A 27,320-nucleotide genomic window follows, 5' to 3' on the forward strand; every position below is an offset into this window, starting at 1 on the left:
GTCAGTTTTGCACTTTTGTTCTTTTACAGAATGGCTCTTTAGATCAGCTCCTTCACAGACTACCAGATGTCCTTATAGGACTCACCAGCCAAAACAATGTGAAGGTGAGTAAGACACCTGTGAGAGACCTCTCTCAAGCTCAAATGTCTCCTGATCTCTTCATTCAGCTCTGATGTGTTCTCTCTCAGGTCTGGTTTAATAATAAAGGATGGCATGCCATGGCATCATTTGTGAATATTATGAACAATGGTCTCCTTCGTGCCAACTTGCCACCTGACATGGAAAGACGCAAATATGGAATAACAGCCTACAATCACCCACTCAACCTCACCAAGGAGCAGCTGACAGAGATGGCCCTGTATGTAATCTTAGTTTGCTGAGAGGGCTGAGGGGGAATTTACTAAATCTCAGACAAACGACAGACAGGAAGTTATTCAATATTTTAACTTTTGCGCTAGACTGTATGCAACCGCCAGACCGGATGTGATGTAATCTATTCAAAACTATTAGATTAGTGAGAATTACCAATATTTTTTAAACACTATTTCTTTTAATGCCACTAGGGGACAAAATGCGACAGTCGTATACAAATGCACAAATTTGGATTACAAATTATTCCATTCCCGTGCATGCCTTGCTTGCATGCACTGTCTGCATCAATTTAACATCCAATTGACTAAATCAACTATTCAAATGAGGTAATGATACAAACAGCTACAAAAATAGAAATACTGTGAATTCATTGAACCAGCGCAACTGTTTAGCGAAATCGTACCTACGTTTTCATGACACTGTCCTGGGAAAAGGTGCAACTCTAGTAAAGCTAAAAATTTGTCAATGCTTTTTTTCTTTCTGATCTTTGCAGAATGACTACCTCAGTGGACGTTCTGGTGTCCATATGTGTTATTTTCGCCATGTCATTTGTTCCTGCCAGTTTTGTGCTGTTCCTTATTGAGGAACGAGTGAGTAAAGCAAAACATCTGCAGTTTGTCAGTGGAGTGAAGCCAATCCTGTACTGGACTACCAATTACGTTTGGGACATGGTCAGTTCTGCAAGTTTGATATGGCTGTGAAATGTCTTAAAATGGTTATCCAAATTGATTTCACATTTGTGGTGTTCTTGTGTTTCAGCTGAACTATACAGTACCAGCCGCTATGGTGGTCTTCATCTTCATCAGCTTCCAGCAGGAATCATATGTATCTGAGAAGAATCTGCCTGCACTGGTGCTCCTTCTTTTGCTCTATGGGTGAGAAATTATGAAATCACTGGGCATTTACTGGTTCAATTAGCACATTAGTACACTTACTAACACTGCTGATAAATATATCATATGTTTTGTTTTGGTGGTCCCCAGCATGGGATCTGGAGTGCTGGTCTCCCCACAGCTTGTTTTAGCAGTTTAATCAGTTAAACTTCCTTGGTCAACCATACTGGTCCACCACCTTGTCCAGCTCTAACCAGGATAAATCAGTAGTGCGTTGTTTGTTTGTTTGTTTCTGCTGCAGTTGGTCTATCACTCCACTCATGTACCCAGCCTCCTTCATCTTCTCCGTCCCCAGCACTGCCTACGTGGTCCTCACCTCCATCAACCTCTTCATTGGCATCAATGGCAGTGTCGCCACCTTCGTCTTGGAACTATTTATCGATGAGGTGAGGGACATAGACCAAAAAGATACTGACTGGTTAACCTGATTAACCCATGTACAACATGTTCTTGGGTCAACATCCTTAGTTTTGGAAAAACATTCCTTTCAACCATTCTTTACTTGTATTTAATTGCATATGACACTACTGTTCAAAAATGTTGTGTTGGGTTGTTTTTGAAAGAAGTTTCTTATGCTCAGCATGGCTGCATTTATTTGATCAAAATGACAGTAAAAACAATAATATTGTGAAATATTATTAAAAAAATTTATAACTGATTTCTATTTTAATGTAAAGTGTAATTTATTCCTGTGATGGCAAAGCTGAATTTTCAGCAGCCATTCGTTCAGTCTTCAGTGTCACATGATCCTTCAGAAATCATTCTAATGTGTTGATTTGGTGCTCAAAAAACATTTCTTATTTATAAAAAAAAAAAAAGGTCCAAGGCAACTGACACTGGATGGCCGGAATCCATCAGTGTGTAGTATTTTAGTTATTGTTTATGTTTCTAGAGTGAGCAATGCTTTTTTTTAACTGGAAGAAGTCCCTTGGACCCCTTTTTACTATAAATACAAGTTTAAAACCCAACCAAAGAGCACCCTCTGGGATTGCTTAACAAAGGTCCTGCCAGCAAGCCGCACTCCAAGATGATTTCCTCGAAACATTTCTTATTATTAATGCTGTAAACAGTTGTGATATTTAATATCTTTGTGGAAACCATGACACATTTTATTCCAGGTTGTTTGATTAATAGATCAAAAGAACAGTGTTTATTTAAGATTCAAAAATCTTTTGTAAGTCAAGTCATCTTCATTTATATAGCGCTTTTAACAATGTAGATTGTTTCAAAGCAGCTTTACAGAGATAAACGTATAATTTAAGGTAACAGAGAATGTTTTGGCTTTATAGCGGTTCTTTAATAAAGTTATTTTACAGCTAAAGTTAGTTTTGATTGATTCGCTTCCGTCGCAACGATCATTTGTTATTAAATTAGGGGCCGCTTGGACGACACCATTCTCTCTACACAGACTTTAAACGCGAACCTGTGAGAAACGCTGATGGCGTTCACATGGGCATTAAGAATTGGTTCTATAGTTATGTGCGTTTGAATATATGTGCGCAGGTTTGTTATTCCCTACAAACCAAGCCTAAACAAATTACTGGTGTTTCCTTATAGTTTTGATTCAGAATTTTATTTTATCAATTCGGGGTAGATACGCAAATTGAGTTTTCCCGACGACGCTTTATCTGTAGAGTGGTAAAGGGATCCTCCATAGGGAGAGACTAGTTGGCACTTCAGCACTGCGTTGTCATCGGGTCCAGGCGCAGGTCCTTCGTCAGATCTGGATCCGGCCTGGATCCGGCAGGCTGCGGGAAGACCTCGGGATAAACAAAGACACTAAAATTAGCGTAGATCCCATTCTATGTAACATTATAAAAGTCTTTACTGTCACTTTTGATCAATTTAATGACTGCATCCTTGCTGAAAAAAATGATTAATGTCTTTCAAAAAAAGTATTATGGTAATATATATACTTCTACTAATGCTAGTTGTTTTTATTTCTTCTTCTGTTTATTGTTATTATAGTAATAATAGTAATAAAATATGTATAATATAAAATAAAAAGTAAAAACAATTATCATTAAAAAAACATGAATAAAAAAAAATTAAATGGAGGCAAAAAATTAATTTAATCTCTTCTTTATTTGATTTGCATGCTGTACTCAGCATTTAAATGAGGTCAACAGGATCCTGAAGAAGGTGTTCCTGATCTTCCCTCACTTCTGTCTGGGTCGAGGTCTCATTGACATGGCCAAGAACCAGGCCATGGCAGACGCATTTCAGCGGCTGGGTATTTTTACAAAGAGCTCTCTCACTGATAAACAAATATTTCTGCAATAGGCATGAACAACTGTAAGTTTTGAAGGTGAATTCATTTTGTTGATGTCAACAGGAACCAAACAGAATCTGGACCCTTTATCCTGGGATTTTGTCGGGAAGAATCTGTTTGCCATGGCGATGGAAGGAATTGTGTTCTTCATCTTCACTGTTCTCCTGCAGTATAAATTCTTTGTTAATTTTAGGTACATTTGTATGTTTAAATATCGTGACATTGAATAAATCAACACATACATACAGCTGTGTAGTTGTTCCTGATAGATGCATATTTTCCCTTCAGCCGATGGTCGGGCTTTGTGCTGCCCCCCCTGGGCACGGAGGATGAGGATGTGGCGAGAGAGAGAGACCGTGTGAAGAACGGTAGAGCTCTGGGAGACATTCTCATCCTCACAGACCTTAGTAAGGTACAGAACCACACAAACAGCTGTATAAGATGTTGTTTGGTCTATTCAAGAGTAAAATACGGACTCTTTGTGTCTCTGCAGGTTTATAAGGCAGGCAGGAAGCCAGCAGTGAATCGGCTTTGCTTGGGCATTCCTCGGGGAGAGGTAAGTTTCGTATACCAGAACTCTCCTGGAAACATTTAAACTAGCACCTTGTTTTTCTGTTGTTATGGTTTAAACTGCTGCAAGTGTCTTCTTTTCCCATGGCAGTGTTTTGGGCTTCTTGGTGTTAATGGGGCTGGGAAAACCTCAACCTTCCGCATGCTAACAGGAGACACCCACATTACTTACGGAGAAGCATTTCTTAGCAACCACAGGTTAGACCATTGACATGTGATGAACATTATAGAAATATTTTCACAATAATTACATTGTCATCATTATTCTCACAGTATAACTGTTATTAGAGTTTCGCACTTTACTTAGTATTACTTTACCCTGGCAACTACCCACTCAACCCCCTAACATACATGCATTTGTTTTATTTAGTGTTCTTACAGAAATGGAGAAAGTTCATCAGCTGATGGGCTACTGTCCTCAGTTTGATGCCATCAGTGACCTGCTGACTGGACGTGAGCACCTGGAGTTCTACGCTCGCCTCAGAGGAGTGCCAGAAGCTCATGTTGCAAAGGTGCAGCATGCCCCAAAATCATTATTATTATTATAAAAGTGAAATCTGAGAACATAATACTAGTTATCAGGGTTAACAGAGCTAAGGGTCTCCGTGATTCCAAGCTTGTTTCAAATGGACCCTATAGTCATAATATATTTGTATATGGTTGGCTTCACATCTTCTGGCAAGTAGGGGTTTGAGACCCCTTTTCTAAAGGCCGTAACATGCCAAGCTGATGGTTGGTCATTGGCCAATCTCGGGCCGTCATTAAGCATCTTCCACACCTCTGGCACTAGTCAAACCGTCTGCGTCTTGTTGAATCGCTGTGGAGCCTGTCAATGAGAGAGATCACTCCGATTGGCTGTTCAGCTTAGTGAACGAGTGCACGAGATGAAAAACAAAAGCATCAAATGACCAAGTCAAGCGGGCACAAACAGAAGGAGCTTCTCATGTTCATCTTCATCTCATTTGTAATGATTTTCATCTAATCCATCTGTGGTGAATAAGATTGGTTTAAAAATGGTCAGCAAGGACTGCTTTGTTATAGTTTGTATTTCCTCAGTCCTTGCTCATCTGATTTTCCTTTTTTGAATGCCGAATGAAGACTACCAAATACTGACTACTGCCACATGCTCTCATGTAGAAGCAGAACGTATATGCTAGTTGACCGTAGACTTTGTGGTGTGCCAACTTTTTGGCGACATGAGGCGACACCACAGTTGACCTTCGTCTTCTCTAGTTCTCTGATGCCGGTTTTGTTGTGATTGGTCCATAAGCACTGTAGCTAGCTTACAGTCCTTTTTCATGCCTGTTCTGTAGGTGGCGCAGTGGGGAGTGCAAAAGCTTGGTCTGAGTCAGTATGCTGAGCGAGAGGCTGGGAAATACAGTGGAGGAAATAAGCGCAAACTCTCCACCGCCATTTCCCTTATTGGAGCTGCACCTGTCATCTTCTTGGTATGTTTATTACCATCACATTGTTGTATGATGAAGCTGTAAATGGCATTTTTCAGCCTCATCTTTGATTCTCAGGATGAGCCTACGACTGGGATGGACCCGAAGGCCAAGCGCTTCCTCTGGAACTGCATTCTCAGTGTGATCAAAGAGGGAAGATCTGTTGTTCTCACCTCTCACAGGTAGAAGACACTATGAAAGTTTCATATAGGTAGCCTCAATTAATGGAAATGAAAATCTAATTACTAAACACATGTTATAGATATTATTGTGAATGATTCATCTATGTATACTTTTTTTTTTTTTTTTGAGTGAATCCGGTGAAATGAAAGTTGTCTCTGGTGTTGTATGCAAAATCATTTAGTCAACTTAAACTCCACCGCTGCAAACTCATGTTTATCTGCCTCAATTTTTGAGTGCAATGGCTACATCTCAAAATCCAGTCAATAACCTATAAACAAAACCAAGCCATGAGAAACTGTAAAGAACATTGCCATATTTATGTACACAAATGCAGAAGTGCCCACTTAGACCAGAAGATCATCTGATTGATATATAATACATCCAATGACATGTTTTTATGTGAAACTTAATCCAAATATAAAGTATAAAGATGCCTCTATGTCTGTACTTTATACTTTATATTTTGACTTTAAGTCTGCCATCTTAGAGAGAAATCAACTCTCTGAAAGATATTCTGATTTCAGATTAACTTCACATTTATGTTTCCACCCTGATGGTTCTGCTGTCTTTTCAGCATGGAAGAGTGTGAGGCTCTGTGCACCCGAATGGCCATCATGGTGAACGGCAGGTTCCAGTGTCTGGGCTCAGTTCAGCACCTGAAGAACAGGTAACAGTTCTGAATGAAACATTAGCTTAATACGTGCAGCTCACTATGCACTGCATGCAGTTTCAAAAATGTGCCTAATTTTTGTCATACGAACTCCATGTATTGCATGTTTCATGTTTCACAAAACTAATATGAGTAGTAAGCAATTCCGCACGTCAAGTCACCTTTATTTATATAGTGCTTCACAGTAATAAACAGGGAAATAACAGAATCAGTGATGCAAACTTCAAATATAAGACAAATTCAAATTCTAAAAAGACAATAGTGTCATTATTCAGCTCAAGTCAGTTCATTGTTTATTCAGTTCTGTTCAATTAACTGTAAAAGTTAATCAATTATGAAACGAGTTCAAATTAGCTATAAGCACTTCTACACAAGGTAGTTATATAGCTTGAGTCAGTTCAATGATTCAGTGAAGTCGATGTTGCGAAATTCGTCAATAATGAAACAAATTTCATGCAGCTTTACAGAAAGCAATAGTGTTATCATTCAGCTCAATTCAGTTCAAGTTTTGTTCTCATCGTATAATGTCAGTGCAGTCAAATCAATAATATTACGGAATAGTAAGTGTCTTTTAACAATGTGACAGTTAACATGTTTTCATTTCTGCCCTCTTTGTCTTTCCTACTAGGTTTGGAGACGGCTACACAATAATCCTTCGTTTGTCCACCCCGTCTACAGAACCATGCCCAGTGGACACCTATATCAAGAACTCCTTCCCTGGGATCCAGCTGAAGGAGAGACATCAGAATGTTCTCCATTACCAGCTGCCATCACAAACCTGTTCGCTCGCTCGCGTCTTTGAGGTTCTGTCAAATAATAATGAGGAGCTGGGGATAGCTGACTACTCGGTGTCACAGACTACACTGGATCAGGTAAGAGTACAGTACTGAGACTCCGCTCCGAAACCTGGTGAGCTGCCTTGCTGTCTATTGCCTGCATCGGCTGCTACCTTCTAAGACAGCATGCTAAATGTCATGGAACCTCATACATGACCTATTTATACACTAAACATAGGCAACTCATCAGACAAATAGCTCTCCTCAATAGACTTGACTATTGAGACTTGATTTCAATAGAAATGTGCATTAGCGTGTTGCTAAACTAACAATACTTTAATGAAATCAGCACATAGGGCTGCAAAATAATTGTTAAACTGATAATCGTGATTATTTTGCTCAAATTATAATCATGATTATTATAGCTTCATCACATGAGAAGTCATTACATTTTTTTTTTTTATTGTATTGATAAGACTAAACTAAACTATACTTGCCATTAATACAACTTCTGGTAATGCATATTTTATCTATAAGTAATTCAGTTGCAAATGAGACAAACCACAAATTCAGGCCGCTCCACAAATGCAAATTTGTACAGACAGACTGCAAAGAATGATACTCTTCGTTGTTTTGTTCTTTTAACCATTTTCAGCTTTGAACTGGATAAACACTAACAAACAGATGGCAGCTATGTAATTTTCAACTGCTTTACTTAATGAAAACTGATAAAACCTTAAGAAGCTTCTCTCAAAAGCTAAAACGTGAAACAGTGAAATTCCTCATTTTAATTCCAATAATTCCAAATTATGTTACACTTTTACTTTGTATTGTAGCACAGAGGTTGATCATGATTGGATTTCTTACAGTTTGTCAGAGAAGTTTCACACGCAGATTTAGTTGCAGCAAATCACACACACAGCCTCATGAAGGAACACAGACTGGCTGTATGGCATTTTCATTGAAGCAGAATTTCACAACGAACATTGCTAAACTTTGTCGGTGTTGTCAGATCATCAGCGCTTTTTTGCAGCGCAGAGAGAGCATGTGCACATGGTTGCCAAATTGAGGAAATTAAGTTAAACACTGGGCAGAAAATATATCCTCAGTTTCAGGGATAAGATTTATTCTCTTGACAACCCCAAGCGGCAAAGATAGTGGAAGCTTGTTATCAATGCATTACATTTACATTATTCATTTTAAAAACTTACAAATGAGGAATACAGCAGCAAGCGATTCATAGTGAAGAGGCAAATAAACACAAAAAGTGCTTAAAATACAAAGTTTCAGACATTGCTTAGAGTAGCAAAAGCTAGAATAGGGAGGGTTTAAATGAAAGTGAAAGCATAGAATTATTATAATTTTTCATTTTTTTTAAATGAGGTTAAGTGAAGAGATGAGTTTTCAGCTGTCTTTTGAATGTTGTCAGGGATTCTGCATTCAGGATGAAGATGAAGAGATCGTTCCACCAGCAAGGAACAGTGAACGTAAATGTTCTAGTGATTTTGTGCCTCTCTGTGATGGGACCGGACCACGAGCCGTCACTCTTTTGCCGATCCTAGGCTTCTGGTTGGCATGTAGACTCGTAAGAGCGAGTGGAAGTAGGAGGGAGCTGAGCCTATGGTAGATCTATAAGCAAGCGTCAATGCCTTGAACTTGATGCAAGCAGCAAGTGGTAGCCAGTGCAGAGAGATGAAGAGAGGTGTGACGTGGGCCCTTTTGGGCTCGTTGAAAACAAGACGTGCTGCAGCGTTCTGAATCATTTGTAGAGGTTTGATTGCACACGGTGGAAGTCCAGCCAGAAGAGTCACTAGAAATGACCATGGTGAGAATCTGTGTTACATGCTCAGTTAGAAAAGGCCTGATCTTCCTGATGTTGTGTAGAGCAAACCTGCATGACCGAGCTGTCTTTGCAATGTAGTCTTTGAAGGTCAGCTGTTCATTGAGATTTGTGCAGCTACTGTGGGATTAAAGGTAATGAAATGAAAGGTAGAGCTGTGTGTCATCAGAATAGCAATTGTAGGAGAAACCATGTGCCTGTATGATGGGTCCCAGTGATGTAGTGTATATGGAGAAGAGTGGGGGTCCAAGAACTGAACCCTGAGGAACCCCAATGAGATTAAAAAAAATAATAATTATAAATAAAAATATGCTTTCAGGACAAATAATCAGTGGGGCAAATATCACAACAATTATTTTTAATTAATTGAGAGAAGCAGAAATCATGATTAAAATATGATTAATCGTGAAAACCTAATAGCACATGTAAAGTAGTCCATTTTAAATGTATTAACTACTTTTTATTGATTCTTTTCAGTATTGGATGAAACATTAATATTTATAATAATTTAGCATTTTTCACTGAGTTTGATGCAGTGAATTATGGGATTGCCTTCTCCATAAAGGATATATGCCGGTGCAATCACATTTACTGTTGTTTGGCGAATTTTCGATGACGAAATCTAGAAAATTCAATAGGAATCCACACTCTCTGGAATTTCATGTGAGGATGAATGAATATCACACATATTTTTCACAAATGGTTCAAGTTGGTCACATAGATATGCCGCATTGACCAAAAGACAGCTTGCTTGGTTTTGAAAGTGATTTCCATGTGTGAGCTAAACACTATTGACAGTGGACCCTTTTTACCTGTGACATTTTGCTAATGTGACCACACTTTTGGAATCTGCCCAGTAGAAGATATATTAGAACAGTGAAGGATTCAAATTTAAGAATATGTTTTAGATCTGCTGATCCTACTTCCTTACATAACATCACATGAAAAACTAAGGTAAATTACACTGTATTGGGCATTCAAGGTGAACATGATGGCATCAATTTACTGATCAGAAGTCAGCTGTAAGTCAGCTGTCTAAACATTGTAATAGTCAGGGGTTTTGTTAGTCTTTGATCTTCCAACTAAGAGTTGAACTGTGTGTGAATGTTACATAGTCTTAGGTCTCGTGACCATTTGTTATTTATACAATTTGGGGGGTACCATCAGCTCAGTTGGGGGTAATTGCCTCTATTGTTTTTAGCAGTAGTCATCCCTAAAGGCTGTGTATAAGTTCAGCACCTTTAGGGACAGCCCACTGAAATGCCTATAAAGAAACCATGTAAAGTTACGTTAGTCAGACAATGTTGGAAGTTTCTACAGCAACGTACAGCGGAGTTCTCAATAAAGAATAACTTCTGTTGAACGCGATCCCAACTGTCTCCTGGTTTGCTTTGAAGTAAGAAAAACTTTACAACAACAGCCTTGTGTCAGGAGGCATCTCACTAGGTTTTGGAACAGGGATTGTTTCTCACAACTAAGAGTGTTTTCCTCCTGCAGGTGTTTGTTAACTTTGCTAAAGACCAGACAGATGATGATCAGCTCAGGGAAGTCACAGTAAACGGTGGATCCGTGGCGATTCAAACCAACAGACTTCAGCGTCCCACAGACCTCAAACTCGAGAAATGCAGCAGGTCTTCCAGACCACACTCTCCTTCAACACCCTCTACAGATCAAGGTGCTCGCTCAGAACAAACCCCTGAGCCTCCATCTACTGGTTTAAAGACCAAAAAGTATAAATCAACCAGTCCGTCAGTCTCAGGACAGCAACAGCAGATCCGGATGGAACCTGTTGGCGAGGCAGCTAATGGATCAAAACCTCCTGAAGACCAGACTCCTGCGAAAAAAGACCCATCCACGTTATTTATTGTCAGTACCAAAACACAGGAAAGCAAAATGTGAAAAAAACAAAGACATTCAGAACCAAACAGTCATGATGCGGATCTCTGGTGATCTTTGGTGCCTTCTTCACATATAATTTTGAAACATTTTTATTTAGTTACTTTAAAACCAATCAATTATTCAATCTATTTGACTGTCCTGATAACTCTGCAATTCCTCATTGATTGAATGTCTAGTCCTTATTCTTAAACTTGAAAATGACGCATGGCATCATTGGCAGGAATTCTTTCCCAGACCTCTTTAACGCATAAATTATGCATATTATTGTCATGATGTGAGTTGCATCTCTGTATAGTATTTGCTTTGTGCAACCCAGTATGGATATGATTTTTGCTGAATATGTTACGTTATAACAGACCTCTTTTTTTCTACATGTATGTAAAGGTCAAATGTTCAGTGTATGGTATCAAACTCATACTGCCTTCATGTTCTCAATAGATTTATTTATTTGCAGATTTTTTTTGTACTGTTTTAGATTTATTTAACTTTTTTCTGTGATGCACTTTAGCCTAAAACAATTCTAATATTGTTGTCTGGATTATCACTGTATCTTTTCACTGCAAAGATTGTCATATTGCTTGATATGTAGCTTTTTTTATGTAGTATTTATTGTATGTACATACCAGAGATATTATGTATGAAATTGTTATGTTTGCAATCTTATGTGTATGACGCTGGATAAAAAGCTCAAATGTTAAAATGCTGGGATATTTATATGCAAATATATAAATCTGGTTATACTGAAGTTTGGTGTGCCCTAACTTTCCACTGTTTTATAAAAAAAAAAAAAAAAACTATATAGGGTGAAAAAATGGATTTGTGTCCTTTTTATATTCACTTAACACAGTAACTCTTTTCAAGGTTGCATATATATATATATATATATATATATATATATATATATATATATATATATATATAGCTAGTGTATCTTTTTGTCATAAACTATAAACCAATCTGGCAGTAGAAGATTGAAGAATGCTTTTTGTTACACTAAGTGACTTTGTCTTGTTTCTTAAAAGCTACACGTCAGGGGAAATTATGTTTGTGGATCATATTTTTAGCCTTGCTTTTATGGATGATTACTGTCTGGCACCGGAAATGGGGATGAAAGTGGCTCTGGTAAATGACAGCTGTCTTTTACTGTAGTCACTCAACAGTTTCCTCCACCAACACCATCATCATGGTCTCTGACCATATCTCACTTTTCACACTGCGAAAAATATATTATTTTTAATCTTTGTTGAAAAAAACAACAACATGAAAATATTATTTATCTAAATCTGAATAATAAATCATTTTTGTACAGATAGTTAGTACTCATTGATTGTTTAGACTTGCTAAATAGCCTATTCGTTTTATATAACATTGTCAGAATTAATAAAATCATTTCTAGTGGCAGCACCATGACATGTCATACAATAGCTAGCTACATATATTAGTATAAATTGATTATTCTTTTATAATTATGCATGCAGCATTTCGACCTCGTTGAAACATTATGTTCAGTATTTGTACTTAACTTGTCACACTTCATGTCTATAAATTAAAAACTTCAACTGAACATGGTTACCATCACATCTATGATACACACTTTTCCTTAAACGGCCAAAATTATATATATTATATTATATTATATTATATTATATTATATTATATTATATTATATTATATTATATTATATTATATTAAACTTCTGTCAGGTCCAAGGGCGTAGATTTGGTTTGAACATTGGCGGGGTTGAAGTTTGGGTCTGCATATTTTTCATGTGATCATGGTATAAATGGGGGGGGGGGGGGGGGGCAATAAATCTATAAATGCATAGATTTAAATATTGGGGGGGTTATTCCTTTATGAGGATGAGGATATTTATGAGGATATTTTATTGGCTGAAAATGTCAGGGTTTCCCAAGCCCCGCCCAATCTCTCTGTCACTAGCTTTTAGCCATCGCGGCTAACGCCAGCTGTTCTGGACCTTTTCTCCTTATAAAATTCTTTGTTTGTGTCTCTGTCGTGTTTATTTGTGAGAAGACTCTGAGATGGTTGTGTTAAATAGCAATAACAATGAGGAACAGGATGTAATGTAAGTGTATTTTTAGCTTGTAGCCAGTAGCTAATGCTCCTATTTGTCTCAGCACATAACGTTACACGTCAATTGTTTTTGTTAGCCGGCCAAGCTCGTTAAAAACAAACGTCAGATACGTCTCTCAAGTCTTCGTTGCATCTAATGTTTTACATGAATGAACTAATAATAAGTGATGTAGGCCTACTTGTTTAAAACTGTGGTAGCAATGTAATGAATGTTAATGTCAAATAAATGAATGTTGAGCTCCTCAGCTAAATGAAAGGTCATTATATACACACAGAATGAAATGTAGGGTTATAATTAAACTAAGGAAAGTAAGCTAAGTTGGAAATAACCAACATTTCTGAATAAACTGCTAGAATAAAAACCGTATTTCGCATCTGGTCTGATTTCGTGTCTATATTATTTAGTATAAATGTATAATGTACTATTTACTGGGTTCTCTGTAAGTTATCCTGGGCAGCTTCTTCACAACAAATAAAAATGAAATAATAATAGTAAAATAGACAACTAAAGTTTGCATATGTTTTTGCAGAGATAAGCTGTGACCTACTTCCATGGTAAAGCATCTGGCCTGTGGCTAGAGCTATAAATAAAAGCACAACAGTGGGTCTCCATAGAAGGGTCTGTAGATTCACTACAGCAGTGCAATGTGGAAAACTACCTTAAAATCCACTAAAACATTGTGACAAATTTAAAGTAAATTTTATTCCGTAAATTCGTATAGGAGTAAATTTTGTGACTGTCATGTTTGTGACTATGGAGTAAACCCTTTGTGAGAATAGTTTAGTGAATCAAGACAAATCTGATTCCTGTTTGTCTTTCAGCCTAAATGAGCGACGCTGCTCATCTCTACCCAACTCTCCTGCAAAACGAGTTTCTCCAGCCAAAAAGAAGCAGTTCTTTATTAACCAGGCCATCCGGAACTCTGACCTCACTCCCAGAGCCAAGGGCAGGAAGAGTCTGCAACGACAGGAAAACAGTGAGTCTTGCTGTGATGTTTGAATTCTTCATTATTTATGTTTATTTTATTTACTTTTTTATTTATTATATACTGCACAGGAAATGTTTTAAAAAAATGAAAATTCTGTCATTATTTACTCACCCTAATGTCATTTCAAATACACCTTGTTTCTGTGGAACAGATTAGAAGTTTTGCAGAATGATCACGCTGCTCTTTTCCTTTATTGTGAAAAAATACAAAAGTCTATATGATGGTTTATGACATGGCATAAACATAACATGGCACTCATAGTTCAAACATTTTTAGAATTAAAGGAGAACTCCGGTCAATTTTAACATTGAGCTAATTTTTTTGTAAATTTGGAGTGCTGTCAGTACAGAGAACAACGACAAAAATCGGTGTTGCCTACACCGTGTTATCCTCTTTTTAAAATTTGCACCCTGTTGATTTCAATGGGGCAAGTTTTAAACCTGCTTTTAGCCTCTTAACATCCTTGATGTGTCATTACAAGTGCCCAGCCATGTGAATGATTCCTTTTCGAGTGAACACGGTGAATCTGACTGCAGTAGATGTGAAAGATATGAATAAAAATGATGTTATTTCAGCCAGCGCACATACCTGTATTTTCTTCCTGTTTTCGGTCGAAGTCCACAGTAGTCGATTGTCGAGTTCACGTGCATAGGTTATCACGCGCGTGAACTCGACAATCGACTACTGTGGACTTCGACCGAAAATAGGATGCAAATACAGGTATGTGCACTGGCTGAAATAACATCATTTTTATTCATATCTTTCACATCTACTGCAGTCAGATTCACCGTGTTCACTCGAAAAGGAATCATTCACATGGCTGGGCACTTGTAATGATGACACATCAAGGATGTTAAGAGGCTTCAACATCCAGCCAACACAAGTATTAATCGTCTATCAACTCTCAGAAAGGATATTTTTCATAGCCATTGAAAAATAACTCTTTCTTTCTGGGTACAGTGCTATTCAAAAACATGTAGCTGCAATCGCATCTTTAAAGACACTTTGATTTGCAAGCAGGGATCACAGAATCAATACTCATGTTAATGTGCACAAACGTTTTTTTTTACTAAATCACAAACACACAAGTCTAAACATACACGTACACGCAATCATGCATACATGGGTATAATAGAAAATGAAAGTGAATTAAACTATGAAATTAATCTATGGGAATGTAACCACACATAACAGTCAGTTCCACCTAAACAGAACCATCAGTCTTCAGCTTATACTAAACTTATAATCTCTTATAATTTATTTACTTAAATGTACAATATTCTTGCAATGCCTTAAGCCGTTGAACGAGCGTCCAGAAGCAGTCTCAGGAAAAAGTCTTGATGGTTCAGTAGTTCGATGGTGGTGAAGTTGCAATCAAATTCTTCCAGGTTGAATAAAGAGATGAACTTGCCGTGTTAGTCTGACTCGGTTATGGTCGAGAAAGTTACAGTAGGGCTGATTGTACCTTGAGTCACCTCCGGCTGGGCACCGGGGGAAAGGTCCCGTGGTCAGACCGGATGTCTCCAGTTCACACGAACAGCAACCAGAAGAAGAAAGAAGAGAGGGAGGGTCACTACGACAGTGCCCTTTAACTTCTGTGGAGGTCACACCTCTCGAGTTTGGCTTGTTTGAAAGCTGACTCATTTGCATGATCAGAGTGCACTGGCAGTTTGTGTCCCTTTATGCTCTGATTAATATAACAAGTATACGATGCATGCTATAAGGAGGTGATATACACCAATGTGTGGGGCATTAAAACAACGATTATTTTGATTGGAATCATGATACTATGGGTGTCGGGATATATCGGAATTGACGATAACCGTGATATTAAAAAAATGTTAATTAGGGATGTTGCAATATACCGGCAATATAATGGCGATAACTATTATGAAGTGTTTTATTATTTTTTACATCCCTGTAGTCCAAAAGTGTGCTCATTTGGATAAAAACTATACTTCAAATATCTTTAGAGAGCAGTCAAAATATTTTCTATTTTTACACAAAATAGGACGATGTAAGCATTATTGAGCGCTAAACTCACATTTAATTTATTTTTCATTCATACTCGATGCCGGAGGGTGCCCTCGCGCAGAAAGTCCACAAGTGAGACTCAAGAGTAATGAGTTCCAGGAAATCCCTATGGACAAAGACATCTGTATCACTGTAGCTGAATAAAACGCAGATAGATTTTGACTGATTAAACATGGAGAATTAACACACCATTGGTTTATCTGTGTTCTTAAAGCCATCCCAGGTATTTTCATAATAATAATGTATATTTATAATGCAATGCCAATTGACAGAGATCTGGAGATCTGATCTCACCATCATTGAGTCCATCTGGGAATACAAGAAACAGAACTGAGACTGACTAAATCCAGAAGAACTGTGGCAATGTCTCCAAGACACTGCGACCAACCTGCGAAGCTACAATACTGTGAAAAGTTTTTGGCACTTAAAGTAAATATATGGTAATAAATAATGCACTTTAAACCCTTTGCGTTGAAAACAGCATACAGGCGGTTGTCAGACTTCTTGTACAATCTCACTGGATTTTTACAGAGAAAAAAAGTTGAGAAAATGGAGAGAAAAAGTTTAGTCATGATAATATTTTGCAAACTCTGCTTCTGCGTAGCTCGTTTTCTGGACAATCTTTTGGAACGGGACGAATGCTCTAAAGAGGATGGTGAAGGGCATGAAACAGCCTCGCCCACCATCTTCACTGAAGCCTGCTCTAATGGAAACTATGTGGAGGTAAAGCATGTTTCTTTAACTGCTCTCAGTTAAGGGATATTTTGAATTCTTTAAATCTTTCTCTCATGTCTCTCAGTACTGGAGTGATTTTATGAATCGTTCTGGGGAGGAGCAAGAGCGACTCTTGGCTCTGCTGGAGGAGGAGGCTCAGAGGACCCACTCTAAGAGCCATAAAGACCAAAGAGAGGGTCTGACATAATTTAATCACACAAACTCACTTTGCATCCAATAAGAGAGAGGGTTGCACATCAGTTTATTATACCACACACATCTTAAGACTTGTTTATGCTTGACGTATTCACTTTAGTGTTGACCACTACTTTGCACGCCAGGGAGGCATTTGTTCTTCACATGCTGTCTGTTGCCCTTAGCCCCCTTAATCTATGGCTCTAAACTGCACTCAAGCATTTAAGTTTTGTACAGTTCGCATTTTAGAGACTTAAGATCAGGGCCGTGCACAGACATTTTGGGGAGCAGGTGCTCAAGCTAAAAAAAAAAAAAAGTAACTCCCATCATTAGCCTCTCATAATTAGCCTACTATAACAATTACATTAAAAAGTTAATTACATAAAGAAACATATGAATTGAAAAAATGAAATGATACTTTTCTGTATGCTTTTATATGAAACTGAAACCGCCAGTAGGTGGCAGCAAGTCTTAATAAGTGAGTCAAAGAATAATTTTATTCACTGATTTGTTCAAACTGACTGATCCATTCATGAACAAAACACCTCTCTGTATGTTGCTGGGAGATGCAACTCCTTTGTTCTGAACTATTTTTGTTCGTGAAATAGAGAACAAACAGTCAAAATGGACAATACTGTGTTTAAAATTAATTTAAATTGTTGTAATAAAATGAATCTTACATTTGCAAAGGTGCTGATATTCGGGAAAACATCACTTTTGTTCGCATGATACTTCTCGCGTGACACCCCCCACTCCCCCACTCCCCCCTTCACTCTGCCCTAAACTCAGGCACTGGTTGAGCCAGAAGTCGGGACGTGTCGGAACATTCAAACAAACAGAGCAAAGTTACGATAGTGCCACAGTATTTGCACTCTGTATAGGTGAACTTATGCATGATTTACTTATGGGTGTCTCTGCCGTTAATCTAGGGATTTGAAGTATTCCAACGTGAAAAATTACACTTTTAATCTTTATTAATTCAGTGATTGACATATTTGTGAAGATCATTTTCCTATCCTTTGTGCAGTAAATCCTGCTGTCAGGGCTCAGGAATGTTTCCAGAGGATTGATCGAAGGCTGCGTGCGACACTGAGACGCAAACAGATTCCCATGGTGTTTGTTAATTATTTGATCTTTGTCTTTTGACTTTTAAACAAGTATTCCCCCTATATCCCTTTCTCTTGTCCTATCATTCCCTTTTTTCTGTCTGATATCTGTTCATCCATTTTCTTTTGTTTAAGGGAGTGTTGGAGGGTCTGGAGTCTGATTTGCTGGGATTCTTCATGGCACATCCACACTCAATTTACATTACCAAACTCAGCAGCAGGTGCACAAATTACCACAGTTAATGCATCTCTCACCTCCACAGACTAATTTAGACCACCACTAACTATTAAACATGCATGTTGCTTGAGACATCAAAAGCAGTAATGTTAGTATATCAGTAGAATACCATGTTTTGATTCAGATGTGTCTGTATTTCTTCAGTTATGAGCGACTGCTCCTTCATGCCATCTGCCAGTACATGGACCTGACCTCTGCTAGTGAGTGAACTTTATTACTTCATTCAGACGTTGGCAATTTGTGGCTATTTTCTTATGAGGCTGGTGGTGTGAATTCTAGTTTCTTAAGGTCAAACACTTTCACAAACTCATTGTATATACAGTCAAGTGAAAATGAAAGGACACCATTTTGAATTCTATGGTTTTACGGCTCGTCTTATAACGTTATTTCAGGTCATTAAGGTCATCAATCGGGTTGAGGTCTGGACTTTGACTGGGCCACTGCAACACTTTGATTCTTTTCTTTTTCAGCCATTCTGTTTTAGATTTCCTGGTGTACTTGTGATCATTGTCCTGTAGCATGACCCAATTTCGGCCAAGCTTTAGCTGTTGGACAGATGGCCTCACGTCTGACTCTAGAATACTTTGGGATAGCAAGTTCATGGTCGACTCAAAGACTGCAATATGCCTAGGTCCGGTGGCTGCAAAACAACCCCAAATCATCACCCTTCCACCACCGTGCTTGACCATTGTTATGAGGTGTTTGTGTCTGGTTTTCGCCAAACGTGGCACTGTGCATTATGGCCAAACATCTCATCTGTCCAGAGGACATTGTTCCAGAGGTCTTGTGGTTTGTTCAGATGCAACTTTCCAAACCTAAGCCGTGCTGCCATGTTCTTTTTTAGAAAGAAGAGGCTTTCTCCTGGCAACCCTTCCAAACATACCATACTTTTCCAGTCTTTTTATAATTGTACTGTCATGAACTTTAACATTTAACATGTTAACTGAGGCCTGTACAGAGGTGTAGTTTTTTTGGTTTTTTTTTGCAGTTTTTCTCAGCATTGCATGGTCTGACCGTAGGTGAATTTGCTGGGACATCCACTCCTTGGAAGATTGACAACTGTTTTGAATGTTTCCACTTGTGAATAATCTTACTACCTGTAGACTTCAAATTGTTTGGAAATGGCCGTATAACCCTTCCCATATTGATGGCAGCAACAATTGCTTTTCTAAGATCATTGCTGATGTCTTTCCTCCTTGGCATTGTGTTAACACACACCTGAATGCTCCAAACCAGCAAACTGCCAAAACTTCTGCTTTTAGAGTTGATCACACTTGCTAAATGATCAATTAATCAAAGACATTTGATTGGCAGCACCTGACTACTACTTACCCTCTTAATTCCTATGAAAGCAGTAAGGGTGTACTTAGTTGTACCTTTTATTATATCCCGTAAAAACCATAGAATTCAAAAGAGTGTTCTTTCTCTTTCACATGACTGTGTATATAAGGCCAGACTTACCATTGGGCTTGACTGGGCTGCACCCCACGGGCTCCGTCTTGTAGGGGGCCCCACCTTTGCCCGTTTATTTGTACGGTTATATGCCATTCAGAATTATTAGCCGCATTTCCACTGTCGAGCCAGTATGCGCGAGGGCTATAAATGGGCCAGCCGGGGCTAAGAGGCCATAATCAAACCGCATAAACTGGTATTTATTATTTCACATAGAAGAAGGAACTCAAAAATCTGAAAAAAGATCCACACACAAATATAGGCCAAATAGCTCACAGGATTTTGTTGTCCAGAGGCCACAAATTAAGTGAAAAAGTGAAAAAAAGTGCAAGGTGTGCAAAACGTTCTCGGGTTCAACCCTTCATCAGTGCCATGTGTTACCAAGCATACACCTGCGGTACTTTACAAACTTATTACCTTGAATCCATGTAACATACCGGAATCTGATATTATCCCATATACAAATATTTACATCAATAGTCTACATAATTATACATGTCACAACAATCCAGATTGTTCTATTTCTGATCCAGATTCAAAACTTTGAATTTTTTTTTTTTTTTTTTTTATCTGACCGTAAATATTCTCATTCCCATTATTGAATACCACAAAAGATTATTATCATCATCCCTACATGTCACACGATTAGTCATTGAAATACATAATGAAAAACATTTTGTAGAAAACAATTGAGAGTATATTCCTCATTCATGACCAAAGGATATAGATATTTTAGGTCAAAAATCCATTTACATTCCCTATGCAAAAGTCTCTGCTCCAAATTACCACCCCTACACGATTGTGTTACATATTCTATAACTACAAAATTTAATCTCATTAAAATGGCGTGCAACTGGAGATTTTTGGTCTTTCCTTCTGATAGTGCTCATATGTTCAATGATACGTGTCTTAATTTGTCTATTTGTCTTGCCTACCTATTGTTTGTCACATGAACAAGATAATAGGTAAATCACATTGGTAGAAGTGCATGTAACAAATTGTTTTATCTTATATGTACGGTTCGTTATGCTACTACAAAAGGAAAAACACTTTCTACGGATGTGTCTACATGCCACGCACTTAAGACAGGGAAAGAAACCAGTGTCCTTGTTTATACGTCCATCAGGACTAGTCTTTATGAAGGTGTCGGATTTGACCAAATAGTCTCTAAAGTTTCTCGCTCTATAATGTGAAAAAAGAGGCGGATCCGCAAAAAGACTCTTGCCCACTGTATCACACTTAAGTATATTTTAATCACATTCTTGATCATTTGACTTCGTGCAGAATAAGTAGTGGTACAAACTACAGAATGGGACTTCTTTTGTTTGTCCGATATGTAGGACGATTCTCGTACTTTCTCCAAAGCGACATCCAGCCATTTTTTCGGATAACCCCTAATAATAAAACGCATATACATTATCACCAATTGTTGTTCAAAATCTGATTCTACACTGCATATACGCTTCAGTCGAAGAAGTTGGGTATAGGGTAGCCCTTTTTTTAAATAAGATGGATGAGCGCTTGCTGCATGGAGAATACTATTTTTATCCATTGGTTTGGAATATAAAGAGGTTGATAATGTACCGGATTCAAATATAACCCTAGTATCAAGGAAAACGACAGAATTGAATCAGTTTCCACAGTGAACTTAATAGAATCCACTAAATTATTCAAATACTCAACGAATTCATCAAAAAGATGTCTTGAGCCCCTAAAGATACAAAATACATCATCCACATATCTCTTCCACATAACAATATTATCTAAAAAATGGTTATTATTCCAGATGTATCTCTCTTCTAAATATCCCATAAATAGGCAAGCATAATCCAGAGGAAATTTAGAACCCATGGCTGCACCTTGTTTTTGTAAATAGTATTTATTTTCAAAGAAGAAATATTTTTTTCTATAAGTAAAGTGATCGTGTCAATGATAAATTCAAAAGGAGGGGATTTCTCAGTTCTTTGATTTAAGAAATGTTTCATCGCCACTAAACCTTTCCTATGAGGAAGTGTATAATGAGACCACATCCATAGTTGTGAAAAATATATTATTGGATTCTACCACTTCTATATTAATTCCAGATAATTGCATCATGAAATCACCAGTGTCTTTTAGATATGAGGGGAGATGTTCAACCAAAGGTCTTAAGATACAATCTACATACTGTGATATAGGTTCCAGTAAACATTCATTGGAAGCTACAATAGGGCGCACCGGGGGCTTATTCACAGATTTATGTAGGTAGAGCATAACAGGCATCACAGGAAAATCATTGGTCAGAAATGTTAACTCCGATTGATTTATTTGATGTGATTCATGTAAAAACATATCAACCTCTATCTTAAGAGGAATGGTAGGATAACTTTCCAGTTTCATATAATATGTAACATCAGACAATTGAGATGTCACTTCAGAGATATAATCCAATTTATTCATCAAGACTAGACCCCACCACCTTTAACAGCTGGTTTCCAAACCACATCAGATTTCCCTGATAATTCAGTTAAAGTCAGGCGTTCCTTAAATCCATAATGATTGTGTGTGGGACATTTCAAGATATTTTTCAATCTCTTTATCATCAACTACGTCACAAAATGTATCAATTGCTGAGTTGTTAACCACAGTACAAAATACGTGGTCGTAAAGGTTGTTTAGTATTGACCGACGTGAATTGTTTTTGAGAACTGTCTTTATGAAAAAAATACTTAAGTTTGATTGATCTATAAAATTTAAACATCTCAATTTTAAGTTGAAAAGGATCGGTAGGTGTAGGATGAACATAAGACAGACCTTTGTTCAGCAGTTGCTCCTCTTCAGTACTTCTAACAAGTTAAACACTAGACTTAGGTCTTGTATATCCTTTTCCTTCTCATGGGTCGAATGTCCACTTTTTCTTCCCCTTCTACCTCAATGTTTTTTTTCTGATTTTTGTGTTCCTTTTGGATCTACGTACCGCAAGAAGTTATTACTCATCAGTTTGGGATTAATGCTTGGCGCTACGCCTTTCCATCCCCTTGACATAGAAGAAGGATACACTTATTGAATCGCGTCTGCTCTGATTAATTTGTCATCAAGTGGCTACTTTAAACAGCTCCATTAAAGGCCCCCTGAAATCTAAATTTTTGTTTTTTAGCTTTTAGTATGAATATGATAGGCTTAAGGTTATGAATAAGCTGGTGTGTTCCAAACCAATGACAAAATTCGCATTTAGGAGATATAAACATTCAAATCTTACAGTCCCTCACTTCCGCTTCCGATTTTAATGACGTCACCTCGGACTTCAGCTTCTCATCACATCTTCTGTCCAATCAAATGCTCTCTAGAATGTAAAGCCTATGCTATAAATACCACCTGGCCAAAGCGACCATCGTTAACACGTCGTGGAGCAATATGGGTTTTTGCCAGGGTCGATATTGTCCACACCACTTTTTGAAATGACTCACGGCATGGATGTACCTAGTACAAATAAATAAAACATCTCCAGTTAACTAGCAGGGCATTCATTTCGTTCATTTGTCAAATAAGAGGCGTTCTAGCACTGAAATGTGTTGTTTTTTAAAGGGTTAGTTCACCCAAAATTACTCACCCTCATGTTGTTCCAACCCCGTAAGATTTCGTTCATCTTCGGAACACAAATTAAGATATTTTTGATGAAATCTGAGAGCTGTCTCACTCCTTCATAGGCTTCTAGGCAATTTCATTCTGCCGGTCCAGAAAAGTTAGTAAAAACTTTGTTAAAATAGTCCAAGTGACTACAGTGGCTCAACCTTAAGTTTATCAAGCGACGAGAATACTTTTTGTGCCCAAAAAAACAAAAATAACGACTTTATTCAACTATTCATTTTGTTCTGTGTGGGCCTCAGACGTGAGTTCACGAGAGCCCCACGACGCATGTGTGAGAACTGAGAAGATGACGCAGATTGGTCTCGATGTAGTGTTTAAAATGGTTCTAAAGTGTGCATTTCCTGGATGTCCGAATCATGAGAAACCAATGAGAAAATGTAAAAGTGCCTTACCAGTTCCGCAAAATGAATGGCTTACCTTTCACACTTTCCCATCAAATGACCGTGAGTGTCATCTTCTCAGTTCTCGCACATGCGTCTTGGCGCTCTCGTGAACTCACGTCTGAGCCCCACACAGAACAAAATGAATAGTTGAATAAAGTTTTTTTGCGCACAAAAAGTATTCTTGTCGCTTGATAAACTTAAGGTTGAGCCACTGTAGTCACTTGGACTATTTTAACGATGTTTTTACTAACTTTTCTGGACCGGCAGAATGAAAGCCTATGAAGGAGTGAGACAGCTCTCAGATTTCATCAAAAATATCTAAATTTGTGTTCTGAAGATGAACGGAAGTCTTACGGGTCAAGCTGCTGAGCTTGTTGCCGCTGCTATCAGTGGCATGGATACAGTGTTCTCTTGTGGCTCGCACACAGTTCACTGGGATGCGCATTTAAAGTCCGCGTGAACCGGAAGTTGCAAACGACTTTTCTCCAGTGTTGTGACGTACTTCCCAGTGAAACGGAATATTGAACAGAGGGCAGGGTTTTACTCTAGCGCTCCTCCTCTCCATCTCTGCTCATAGCAGCCTGTTTTATACTTCTGCGTCGAACTGCCGCCGTAGCTACGTCGTAGGCTGTGTGTAGCGCGCGTACCCTACGGCGTACCCTGACGTGCACCTCTCCAAATATGTAACAACGCGTCAATTCTACGCGGACACAAGCGCGGTGATTGGTCTGCCAGAACCCCTCCCTCGGGGTTTCACATGCTCCCTAGGTGCGCGTCAACGCGGACAACGACACAGAAGTATAAATTAAAACAAACACGTTGCCTACGGCGTATAGGCTCCGGCGTAGGTCCGACGCAGAAGTATAATGAGGCCTTCAAGGCCTTAACGGTTTGAGGGGAGTGGTTAAGCGTTTCCCAACCCAAGCCGTCAAACCTACATCATCAGAGAAGGAACGCCATTCCAGACCGGAAGTAACTTTTCAGACTTTGATTAAAGATTACGACGGCAAACAATTTTTTTCTGTGTATTTACTTGCACGGATTAATTTTTCAACACAAGACTAGTAATATGCGCTAACAAAGTAAATAGAGTCAATTTTGATTTCATTTGGACTTTAATACAAATGCGTCAGTCGTTGCCTTATGATGCAGGAGTTTACAGATGCTATGAGATGTAAATAGTGACCTGCATTACGGAGTATGATCAGATATTTCTGCTAATATTATTATTAATTTGTGTTTATGTCACTCAAATAGCGCAGTTAGCCAAGCTCAAGTAAAAAATACAACTGGAACTGTAACATTGAGAGCGACTGCGTGTAAATTGTACCTGGCAGCGTCTTTCTACTAATAGTGAAGCTGTGGGTTTGAGTTACTAAGAAATATATGCTAGAACTTTTCAGTTTCTAAACTATTTTATTGATAAATCACAGAACAGAGTTTACAATATATTTCTGTGCTGTGTGCGCGCGATCTTCACGTGACATGCACGCTACTGTCTGTGTGTGTGTGTGTGTGTGTGTGTGTGCATAATGCAGCAGCCGTTTAGAACGGCGATTGACTTACCTGTACTATAAGGTGTGTAAAACATTCATTCATGTGATCAATTTTGAGCATCCAGATGGTATTATAAAACATATCTAGTGGAGCTCTCTCTGAGTATGCATTTATTTGTCATAAACTGAAACGGACTTTAAAGATTTCTTATCCTGTTGCGCCCTCTTTAGGCCATGATCAGCGACTAGTCGACGTCAAGCTTAAAGTGTCAAGGCAGACCATTAAAGTCGACTAATATGTTCAACCCTTAGTGTGTAACTGTAAACTGTAGTTTGGTTTTTAACAACCTGGGATAGGAGTTTAACACCACTGGCAATATGAAATTGACCCTCAAAAATGTAGATATTTTAATGTATTTTCACAACTAAATGTAGAAACTCAGTTTTACCATTATCTCTTGCACATGACCTAAGGAAAAACTAAAGTGTGTGATTTTCTGCAGGCTCTGACTGTAATGGTGCTCGACAGACTGAGGTAGTCAACAAACAGGAAGAGTTCCTGCCTCCTCAGTCTCTGCTCTCTGCCTACCTGGAGCAGTTTAGCTAAGCTGCTATGAATCCTGGCCACAAGCAGTACCATTGCTGTTCATCCAGCCAGAACCAGCAACACTGCCCCTGACCTGGCCAACATGAACTGTGGGTGTGGCATTATGTCATAGGACCTGACCTGCAAGCCTTGCCCTTTAGGAGAGATTGCGCTAACTAGAGTGATCACTGTACTCAGTGTCACTATCTCTTTCATTTACTTTTTCTGATGTTTTGGAGCACGTATTAGTAGATGTTGTTACATGATCTGATTCTTTTTCCATGTTCCAGACAGAATTATACTGTCATGGCATCTTTGTATACAAGTAGAAACATAATTGTGTATGAACTCGAGAAGAGGCAGAATATGATTGATAATTAATCATTTTTGTTATTGAAGTTCATGATCTTTACATGAAAAGCCACATATAGTCAAAAAAATCTAAAACTCAGGCTCCTACAAAATCAGCACAAATCTCATGATGGTTATGCAGTTATTGTATGTGTATACCCATTCAACATTTTATTTTTACTGCACAACATTTTACAATTGACATGCATTTGATTTGGGAAGACTTGTAATTCTGCTAATTTACTTCAGCCAGTCCTGCCTGACAAGAGGTATCAGTAGTATTTTTATATACAGCATTCTATAACTTGAATTTTGAGTGAAATAGTACTTGTCTTGTTTGTTCATCTGCTGTTATCAGGTGTCACACACTTCTTTTTTTCTGTTAAAGATCTGCCAACATGCACTTAACAACTATGCCTTACCTGTACGCCATATTTGTCAGTTTTGCATTTTCGTACATATTAAGCTTACATCAAGGTTGTTATGGTTTACATACAGGGGAAATATTTTGATGTTTTATACCATCAAGGGTCCTGAGACACTTGAGCAGTTCTTGCATTGGTGTTTATAACCAAAGTGTGTGTGTGTGTGTATAGTGCTGATTCTCAGGCATCAACCTTCATGAATGTTAACTTTTACATTACTTTCAGTCACCTAAAAACCAGGTGTGTTGAAACCTTTTGCCATGAAGAGTTGGCTTTTTAGAATAATATTTATAATTTTGTGCCAATATTTGAGTTTAATGCTAATTATACCATGGTGGCTGAACATGAATACACACCATAGAGCGCTTCACTGTATTTAGTTTTTGTCTGTGGCAAGTACCTGTTAAAATGATATCAAGCTTTTAACTGAGATCATATTGTGTGATTATTTCATGAATCGAATGCAAATCATGTGGACTTAACCATGAAAATAAAAAAAAAAGTTCTGTTTAAGCTTGGCTTCCTGTATTCACGTTGATGTAAAACATTAATTAACAAATGAGGTTTAAAGGCTTAGTGAAAGAACAACAATGTCCTGTTCAAGTTCCCAATCTGTCTCTAGTTTCACCTAGCCTGGGTTTCCCCATGCTGCCTTGAGTGCAGCGCGATTTTATTCACGCTGCTAGGCAGCCTGGATTCCATCCTAGACAGTA

The 27,320-nt window shown here is 38.2% G+C and overlaps 2 protein-coding genes across 2 annotated transcripts in view; both read left to right on the forward strand.

Annotated features, from left to right (window-relative positions):
* The window catches only part of abca7 (ATP-binding cassette, sub-family A (ABC1), member 7), a 41,712-nt gene extending 29,985 nt beyond the window's left edge, over window positions 1-11,727 (forward strand). Inside the window, exons 34-49 of the mRNA XM_079857007.1 lie at window positions 30-104; window positions 189-358; window positions 866-1,043; window positions 1,132-1,247; window positions 1,507-1,651; window positions 3,375-3,498; window positions 3,601-3,730; window positions 3,826-3,949; window positions 4,031-4,093; window positions 4,199-4,305; window positions 4,478-4,619; window positions 5,421-5,555; window positions 5,631-5,734; window positions 6,310-6,402; window positions 7,034-7,277; window positions 10,519-11,727. Coding sequence (XP_079713133.1) covers window positions 30-104; window positions 189-358; window positions 866-1,043; window positions 1,132-1,247; window positions 1,507-1,651; window positions 3,375-3,498; window positions 3,601-3,730; window positions 3,826-3,949; window positions 4,031-4,093; window positions 4,199-4,305; window positions 4,478-4,619; window positions 5,421-5,555; window positions 5,631-5,734; window positions 6,310-6,402; window positions 7,034-7,277; window positions 10,519-10,920 — 2,352 coding nt within the window. The 3' untranslated portion in view covers window positions 10,921-11,727. The remainder of the gene's footprint in view (window positions 1-29; window positions 105-188; window positions 359-865; window positions 1,044-1,131; window positions 1,248-1,506; window positions 1,652-3,374; window positions 3,499-3,600; window positions 3,731-3,825; window positions 3,950-4,030; window positions 4,094-4,198; window positions 4,306-4,477; window positions 4,620-5,420; window positions 5,556-5,630; window positions 5,735-6,309; window positions 6,403-7,033; window positions 7,278-10,518) is intronic.
* A 1,123-nt stretch (window positions 11,728-12,850) lies between these two features.
* Window positions 12,851-27,125, forward strand: r3hdm4 (R3H domain containing 4). The gene is made up of 8 exons (XM_079857066.1): window positions 12,851-13,003; window positions 13,834-13,988; window positions 16,639-16,757; window positions 16,834-16,945; window positions 17,971-18,056; window positions 18,185-18,270; window positions 18,432-18,487; window positions 25,749-27,125. The coding sequence occupies exons 1-8, from the start codon at window positions 12,960-12,962 to the stop codon at window positions 25,850-25,852; spliced, it is 762 nt and encodes a 253-aa protein (XP_079713192.1). The 5' UTR covers window positions 12,851-12,959; the 3' UTR covers window positions 25,853-27,125.
* Window positions 27,126-27,320: the final 195 nt, after the last annotated feature.

Source organism: Squalius cephalus, assembly GCF_949319135.1.
Source record: "Squalius cephalus genome assembly, chromosome: 22".
In the NCBI taxonomy this organism is placed as follows: domain Eukaryota; kingdom Metazoa; phylum Chordata; class Actinopteri; order Cypriniformes; family Leuciscidae; genus Squalius; species Squalius cephalus.